Source organism: Calidris pugnax, unplaced genomic scaffold (genome assembly GCF_001431845.1).
Source record: "Calidris pugnax isolate Ruff unplaced genomic scaffold, ASM143184v1 scaffold39, whole genome shotgun sequence".
Taxonomy (NCBI): Eukaryota; Metazoa; Chordata; class Aves; order Charadriiformes; family Scolopacidae; genus Calidris; species Calidris pugnax.
Genome location: NW_015090828.1, coordinates 5,408,949 through 5,418,289, shown reverse-complemented (window position 1 = coordinate 5,418,289; position 9,341 = coordinate 5,408,949). Strand labels below are relative to the sequence as shown.

Below are 9,341 nucleotides of genomic sequence, written 5' to 3'. Positions count from 1 at the left end.
AATACAGTTCTCCTCTGATTCTTATTAACAGCTGGAAGGGCCCTATTAAGCAGCCACACATTGGTATAGAAAGAGTCCATGTAAAATTTAAAATACCGTACCTTGACTGGTCCAAGAGCTGGAACTATGCCAATTCACAAGTTAACATGACGGTATCTAGGTAAATTCTTGGGCCTTCAAGATAACAAAAAAGCATATAGAGCAAGGACTTTTCCAAATGCTGATTTGCAAATACCTTCAAAAACCTCAAACCCTAAAATGAGTTTGGCCATCTATTTAGCTTCAGTACTAAGCTGCAATTCTTCAATTCAAAATATCTCATTTACACATCCTCTGGCACATTGATCACCATGCTCAAGTAAAATTTTAAACTGACATTATACTGAAACAACTCAAGCTTCAGAGGAAATTCCTATCGTATCTTCCTACCATATCAAGAACAGCAATTTAGTAGTTCAGGTTACTGGCTGGTGTTTTTTTTTTTTTTTAGACAAGTGGTACCTTCCCAGCACATTCCAAAGAAAACAGAGTCCTTTTGTAGAGCACCCAGAGTCTGGAAATAATTTCAGTCCTCCACTAGGTTTAAAGCTTTATTTATAGAAAGTTCACTGCATTAATGGCAGCAATATTTGCATTGCATTTAAACTCAGCACTAATATGTTAATATTTACATTTAGATAACACTTAAACCAAAACAAACTAAACAGTCACAGTTTTAGAGCAGAAAGACAGACATACAAGTTACAGACAGACTTAACAGTAAAAGTAATCACAATTATTTCACTCTGGCTGATTTAGTCCAAAGATCTATTATTTCTTAATCAGATTAGCAGGAAGAGTGGATTTGTCCAAGTCATCAAAATATGGATGGTTCAAGGCCATTTTGCCAGAAATTCTTTTTGCAGGATCATAAATTAACATTTTCTGGAAGAAAAAGGAAACACATTTACTACTCATGAAATGGGAACTAAAATCACATTAAATAGGTAGATATTTAACCACAGTAATAATCAAGTAACCGTAAAGCTAAGGTTTTTTCCCCTGTATTCCACAATTTCTCATAGAAGGAGAGGTCACTTCCACCTACAACTTGGTGGTAGGTCAGTAGTAATGCATCACATCCCAGAAAGTTGGAAAGCAAAGAAACATTTATTTTCCCATTCAATAACCAAGCCTGGGCATGTGTCGGGGTACTGTATGCACCCAACTAAATCCAGAACCAGGCCTCACCAGGTATTGATTATTAGTCTCAGCTTCTCACCTAAGGGAAATTGATAAGATTTGGGCAGTTAAAGCCCCAAATGCTTACAATGACAAAGTAAATTTCTCTGGAAACAGGATGCTGTAACATTGAGACTACAGCAGTTCAGTTGATAGATTAAGTGACTATTTCTTCTGAGCATCTGGAACATAATTTTTCCTGAAACTTAGTGTCCAATAGACCAAAGCTTTTGATGACAGCCATTAAGTGCTTTGAAATGCTGGCCATGGAGGTCATTTAGCTAATGATGGTCTTAAGTTTAGAACCTCCTTCAAGCAATTTGTCTTAACACAAAAATATGTAACCCCTTTTCAAAGATAGCTATTTTCACATACTACTTTCATCTGCAATAGTCTGTAGAAGGAGGAATTAACATTTTCATTGACAAATCAGAGCTTGTGCTCTAGAATGAAATATTTGGGTTTGTTGCCTTTAAAGTTACATGAATACTTCAGGCTTAAGAGTGCCATAGGAAACATAAATAGATTCCAGATGCCTAAGAATTCAGCCACATCACTGTCACTGTATGTTAATAGGAAGCTAAAATTTCAAAGTTTATTAATTCAAGGCAAACTCTACAAGATTTTACAGCATTTAATATGCTTTGAGATTAGTAGTGTGTTAACACCATTTGAGGAACTAAGAATTTTTTTGCCTTTATTAGCAGCAGCCCAAAACATTGGTTTACACAAGGAAGCCACAACTAAACTCAAGTGAGTACTTAGCAGGCCAGTTACATGACAATCAACACCATTCACTTACCTATTCAATTGATTTTAGTTTGTAAATACAAACAGAAACAATTTTACTTCACACTGATTTAATAATGGTGTTGTCAGTGGACACAGGAATTATTCCCAGCTGAAATCAGTTATCTCTGTAGAACACTGCTACAAGGTTCAAAGAGCTATTCAAAACAACTATGTTTAACAAGTGTTGTTCAGGTTGTGGCTCTGTTTTCACAAAGAAAAATTGTGGTCATTTGAGCTTCTTGGGCAAGACTGCTTCAGAGTATTTTGACATAGCCATATCAATATAGGTAAACTACTTTGTGACTGCTTAAAAGCATGAGCCAGATATACAGGTAGCCACTGCACAAGGTTCCCCTTCTACCAAGAGAGTTCTGAAGTGAAAATTATCTTAAGAGAGAAAGAGCACCCACCCAACACCCCCATAGGGAAGTCTGCACTCTATAAATGCAGCTGTAGGATAAGTCACCAAGGTACATCTGTATACTTAGGTGCATCTAAGATCACACTTAAGATGTGATCTAAATTAGTCCACAGTGACAACACATGAGCTGGAAGAGCACTAAATGGAAAAGCCTCATGAAGACCTTGTAAAATAAAAGCTTAGTGTGATAGTTCAACTGCATGCCCACAGAACTACAGTAGTCTCACACTAGGCACAAAATATACATATTAAAAATTTGATCCACCACAGCCAAAAAAAACCTTTAAATGTAAAGGCATTCAGTACAGACTGACTTAAACTAAGGCCCTACTTTCACAGCTAATCAATAAACTCAGCTGTTTCCATCGTTGTGCATTCAGTTAAGATCACCATGAAAGCTTAATGAAGATAGGCTCACCAAGATTAATTTACATGCTACCATAAAAGAAAAACACTTCCAACTGGATCAGCAGTCATACAGCCACATCATAATTAGTGCTGGCACCAGGAAGGTGACAGCTACAGTTTGTCAGCAGGAGCCTTCACTTACACTTGTTTGTAAAAGCTTGTCCTCACTTTCAAGTTATACCTGGCTTATTAGTATAAAAAAAGCTGAAGCATAATTGCATAATGAGAAGTAGTCTAGTCATCTATTATTTATGAAAGAAGTGAATTAATGTCACACAAGGTGTCAGTTCTACAGCAATCACAGCCCATACCACTGCTGATAGTTTGAAGATCTCCATATCCTCATTCTAGCCAAGAGCAATTAGTATAGCCCTGTGTATTCTAGATTATTTGAAATAACCTGTTCAGTTTCTTACTCAGCAGTTGGAGGACTACTTACAGACAGCAGATCGAGTCCATCTTCATCTAAGTTTTTGACATGTGTTCCCAGGCTGCTAGGTTTCCATTTTGGGAATGTGTTTTTATAGTCTTGCAGGGATTCCACTTCAGGCCATACCTCATTGTTGGGGGTACCTAAAGCTCTGTGCAAGCACAAGTGAAATATTGAGCAGTTTAGTCTGAGGTGTGTGTGCACTACTGTGATTTTACTAAGTGCACAGCATCCTTGTGCAGTGCTGCTCAAGGAGCAAGGAGAGGTTTATCCTCACATACCTGAAGATTCTGAAGAGCTGGTCAATCTCCGAGTCCCCATGGAAAAGTGGCTTTTTAGTTGCCAGCTCAGCAAATATGGTACCTATGCTCCATATGTCTACAGGAGTAGAGTAACGAGCAGATCCTAGCAGCACCTCTGGAGACCTGTACCACAGTGTCACTACCTATTGAACAAGGAATTTTTTATAAGTTTATAGAACTGGATCCTCTAATTATTAGACTGCAAGCACAGTGGCTCATTATTAATTCACAGCTTTCATTAAAATAAGAACGAGCGTTCAAAGTTTTAGAGAAAATACTAGTTTCTAACATCATTTACAGATAAGCTTATCAAACTCCTTGAAGTAGTTTCTACCACAGGCAAAGCAGTTGCCTACACTACTTCCCAAAGAGCAGGAAGCCTTTAGTACTAAGTCACTAAAACTCCAGTACTTTGTGAAGCAAACACACGCTTATGAGACAGTGAGCAACAAGTTCTGGCCCATCTGATTCATTGTCAAGGTGATAGTGAGATTCATAAGGTGCTTTGGAACCTTAGAGTGAAACTACATTCTGGGAGACAGAATGCCATTCAGTAAAACAAAACCAAAATACAACTATTTGATACTGTTAGTTTATGACTTCAAAAGCTCCTCGATTCTTTTTTGGTCATTTCCTATTCAGTTATTACCAGGAACCTAGTAAGCGTTGTTCAAATCACCAAGAGGATGTTCCAACTCACTTCATGAGTGTACACCCGCACTGGAATTCCAAAGGCTCGAGCCAATCCAAAGTCTGCAAGTTTAATCACTCCCTTGTCATCTATTAAGAGATTCTGAGGTTTTAAGTCTCTGTGCAGAACTCTTCTTGAATGGCAGAAGACAATACCTTGCAAGATTTGATACAAGTAACTCTGCAGAAAGGATGAAGTAAGAGAGAAAAAAAAAAAAAGAGTAACCTTTAGTAAAGTGCAACATAAAGCATTCCCTTATATTAGCTCTCCCCATAGTAGCAGGAGGTGGAGATCCAAAGCATTGCAGATATTGAGCTAATATCAAAGCCACAAAAATTAATTCTTTACTTAAACTTAGTTTAAAGCAGTTTAATTTCAGTAATTAAAAGAATTTGAAGTGGCATTTGAAAGCAAAACTCCCATTCATCTTATTATCCACAGCTGCTTTTTTAACCTCTGATTTCTCCTTGAGGAGTTAATTATACAGAAAATAAGAGCTGCTTGTAGCTTTGGAGGTCATCTTCTTTAATTTCTCTTGTATTAAGAAATTGATGTCATTACCTTAACACGTGAACGTTCCAAATACTGGCCAGGTGGAATACTATCCAAGTATTTCTTGAGATCCATGGAAAGGAATTCAAAGACAAGGTACAGTCTTGAGTCCTGCATAAGAACATCCTGAAGACTAAAAATTGAATATACAATTAACTCAATTGCAAAACACATGGCCTCACAGTTACATTTCCCCTCTCAGCAGGGATACACGCTGACATTTCCAGCTTCCTGTTATGAAAGCCTTAAAAAGCTTTCAGTCTTCAGAGATTAACAGATTTAGTGAGCTACACTGTCATCTGGAAAATCAAGTATATCTGAAATAATGTCAGATTGAGATAAACACCTTATATGCTTCCTCTTAAAGTTATGTTCCCTCATGCCTAGTATCAGACACAGGAAGTCTGAGGAAAAAAATATTGTTGCTTTTTTAAAAAAAACACCCAACAACTGTAGCTGTTGGTGCCTAGCTTCCATTTGAAACTGGCTTGAATTACTAGGAGGGTTTAAGGGAATATTATAATAGGAACATAGTAGACACAGCAGGATTTGCACAGATTAATAATCATTAATAGATTATAAAGGTTCCTAAACCCAAGTATCCATACATTGAGACACTACAGGGCTGGAACTTGGCCAGTTTTAGGGAATATTAGAAAAAGTGTTTTGCTGCATGAAAAAGTAATAAATATTTTGTGGGGAAGACAATAGCTATGGTCATTCTAGATGTCAGGTAGTCACTGATGGAAGTTTTACTCCTAGCTCAATTGTGCCAGCTATGACAGCATCACAACACAAACCTCTGCTACAAAACAAGAAGGACATGATTGGTGACAGAGGCTCACATAAGAGCACTAAGGTCAAGTGATCTAATCCAAGGCAGCAAATAAAGTTCAAAGACTGAGTAAAGTAACATCTTAAACCAGTTTTCATGAGGTACGCTGTCTCCATTCTGACAATAACCACATACATTGCAAAATCAACAAAAATTTGTTGATCCCTAGAGGCAGCACGAGGAAGTCTTAAGTAGAAAACTAGCATAAACACAGGATTTGGAATTATAGCTATTTGCTGCAAAGCAGACACTGTATTAAGCTGAGCAGCTCTCACCTCACTAGAATGGTGGAAAAATAATTTCTTATTTGAAGGGACCTAGTGCCCTTCAAAGAATTTAGCTAAATACCAGTTTATGCATACCAGACTATATTGGGATGATGCAGCTCTTTTAATAAAGAAATTTCCCGGATAGCAGTACACGGAACACCTTCCTCCTCACTTTCTAGACGTATTTTCTTCATTGCAACCACTTGGCCTGTGGTTTTGTGCCGACCTTTATACACAACACCATAGGTACCTGAACAAAAAGACAGTGAAACGCATATAGGAAATACCAGCTTCAGGTACAGAGAAGTCATGGGAAATAAGAATTGCTAACATAGGCAGGGGTCCTTCCAATCAGGTATCTTTTGTTTAAGTGTTTATGCTTGATCATGATCTACTACTTAGTTTTGGCAGTTTAACCATGTAATAGTTTTGTTTGTTTAAAGCATGTCACCCATCATTTGTTAGGACTGGGTACTTAGTAGCTTAAGTGTGAAACATGAATATTTGGAAGATATAGTTGTAAAAAAAAAACCTACTAGCATTTCATACCAGCTTTCAGACAAGATCACTGTATCTTTTCATCCTGAAGGGGTTATGATTTTGCTATTGATACCTCATATTAAAATGTTAAAGGTTTAGCTGTGAAAAAAGTAGTGCTCCCTCCGCAATCAGGGACCTACCCATCTATTGGTCAGATCTATAGAAATATCTCCAGCACAATCCTCAGTGCAGGAAAGAGGGTAGTGCTGTGGGTCTCAGCAGAAGCTAAAATTGTAACCAGTAGTAAATCTCAAATCAATAATCTATTTTAATTATCAGTGTTCACAGAAGTAGAACCCTCAACAAATCAAGACAGCTTAAGTATTCTCTTTTCACGCTTCTTGAAGCATTAATCCCTCAGATTGAGTTCAAACAAACTAATTTCTTTCAGGAAGAAAGATTAATGCACAAGGTTTAAGTTACAAAGCTTTGTTGTAAGATCCAAGCCCATACATTTTTGCAATTACCTTAGAGAGCACCTTCTCAGAGTAACATACTGCAAATTTTCAAGTGTACATAAGGCTAAAACACACTGACTTCTACGTTTAACATCGGTTGGATTTCCAGTGAAAAAGGGGTTGTGACTAACATCCACATTGAAGCAATCTTCTTAGCGCCTCATAGTAAATTAATCATTAAAATTCACTTCTTAAGACATTTACAGTCTGCTCTTCCTCTTAACAAGGATAGTGACTAGATATAATCAGAGGAGAACAATCCACTACCCCCTACCAGCAGCTCCCATCAAATTAGGTATACCATGCAGTGCAACTTCAGGAGCAACTGGTACACCAGTTCATATACAAAGGAATGGAGGAGCTTCCTAAATTGAAAAGCTGGTTTCAGGCCTCAGATTATATTTTATTCTCCTCTTGGAAGAGAATGACACTATTACCTATCAATATGAAGGCAGACGCTTTTCAACACCAATCAGTTGTTTCAAATAGATCATGCCACCTTCAAAAGAAGGGCAGTCTGAAAGCTTTTACATCTAGGGATAATTACCACAGTTAACCAAAGGCTTATTTTGCTAGTTAATTGCATCTCAGTAGTTCCTCTAATAGCCAGAGTGCACAGAGCTTCTGTGACACTTGGTAAGTCAAACCATAGAGCATCACAAGACTCATGGTTCTCTCTCTCTATACTTACCTTCCCCAATCTTCTCTATTTTAGTGTAATCATCCATTGCTATTGCTGTCCCTGAAACAAACAGGAAAAGAAAACCATGAGGGTGAACAGTTGCTGTCCTGAATGCAGCCAAATCACTGAAATTATGCCAGGTCTTTAGAAGGAAGTTTTGTCTTATGTAATTAGGATGTGATATGGAACAATTACAGTTCTCCTTAAGAAAAATGCAGTGTTTTATTCAGGGTTCCAACTAGAACTACATCCTCAAGTATGATTAGGCACCAACCCAAAGGAGAAGGATGCTTTTTGTGAAGGAAGCTGTTCCCAGCAAGTGAAAAAATACACCCTACTCTTTAGTTTTATGTAGTTAGTCACTCGCAGGACCCCTACCACCTTAAATCACAAGGGTTGATGTTAAGAACGCAAGGGGACACCCGCCTCATATCACTCGGTGAGCACACAGCGCAGTCTTCGGGGCTAGGAGCCCTTGGCGGGCACAAGGTCCCGGAAGGTGCCCCCCCCCACCCCCCACGGTGGGACCGGCACTTGACACCTTCCCTGCTGCCCTTGGCCTCCTTCATGGAGCTCGCTAACACCGGGCTCAGACGCGCTACGAGATAACGAGCGAGGCCGCGGCTCCCTCCGGCTCCGGAGGAGGAGGCGGCCTCCGCGCTGGGGGCCGCCACTCAGCGAGCGGGGAAGGGCGGGCGGCGAGAACTCACCCCCAGCCTTCTAACCGCGGCCGCGCTTCCCCCTGGGCCCAGCTCCCGCCCCACTGTCACAGGCCGCGGCACCTCGAGAAGGCCCCCGGTGAGGGGGGAACTCGCCCCGGAGGGCTCGGGCCCCTGCCCGGTGAGGAGGGCCCGCCGGCAGGCCGCTGAGCACCGACCCTACCTCCCCCCGCCTCCCCCGCAACCGTTACGCGGCCGCACGCACCAACGGCCGCCGAGAAGCGGCTCAGCCGACCCCTTCGCCGGTCCGGCCTGAGGATTCCCCGCCGGCCTCCGCTCGCCCTCACCCGAGGAGCCGCCGCCGCCGAGCCCGCTACCCGCCGCGAGGACCTCCCTCAGCCTGCCCGAGGGGGGCGGGCGCAGCGCATTCGAACCGGCCGCCGGCCCCGCTCCGCCAATGGCGCCGCGCCGAGATGATTCAAAGGGGCCAATCAGCGCCCGCCTTTCCAACGGCGCCAAAGGGAGACCGAAAGGCGGCTTTTTGCTTCCGCGGTGAAAAGCGGCGCGGCCGGGCGCGGGGAGCTGAAGGATGTGCGGGGCGTCCCTTCGGTTGGCGAGCGGTGCGGGAGGGCTCGGAGCGCGGGCGGGACTTTTTGTCCCAATGCTGCCGTCCGAGGGCACTGGCGCAATGGGTCGCGCTGGGACGGCGCTAATGGGCAAACTGGTCGCTGCTCAAACGTCACATTAGGCTGTTCGGATGGTGTGGGGAATATAATCGTACCCGGATCGAGCTAGGCTCCTGGCTGCAGCCGCTCCTTCTAATCAGGCAAATCGTTTAGATTTAGGTGCTGCGTCCGGACAAAGCATAAATTTCACGATTTCTGGCTGGAAGGGTGCTGACCTGTGAAGCACAGCACTGCTGTGACTTTTTGAAGCCGGTTTTAAAGTACACGCATTAATGAAAGGTCATTGGGTAATTTAATTCTCCAGAAACCGGGACATATTTAATTTGTCTGTAGGCAAATTGAAGTTGTGTATCACCGCTCCCAGATTAAGAACAATTAGTCCCTGTGCTATCACA

At 41.6% G+C, this 9,341-nt stretch overlaps 1 protein-coding gene across 2 annotated transcripts; it reads right to left on the bottom strand.

Moving 5' to 3' along the window:
• Positions 1-577: 577 nt before the first annotated feature.
• On the bottom strand, positions 578-8,655 carry CDK1 (cyclin-dependent kinase 1). 2 transcript variants are annotated; one of them, XM_014940330.1, is made up of 8 exons: positions 8,526-8,655; positions 7,611-7,661; positions 6,015-6,171; positions 4,827-4,950; positions 4,275-4,445; positions 3,554-3,717; positions 3,282-3,423; positions 578-924 (listed from the first exon to the last, which is right to left on the bottom strand). In XM_014940330.1, the coding sequence occupies exons 2-8, from the start codon at positions 7,645-7,647 to the stop codon at positions 811-813; spliced, it is 909 nt and encodes a 302-aa protein (XP_014795816.1). In that variant the 5' UTR covers positions 7,648-7,661; positions 8,526-8,655; the 3' UTR covers positions 578-810. The 2 variants fall into 2 exon arrangements, with proteins under 2 accessions (XP_014795816.1, XP_014795817.1); XM_014940331.1 differs by having other exon boundaries at positions 8,608-8,649.
• Between the last annotated feature and the right edge of the window lie 686 nt (positions 8,656-9,341).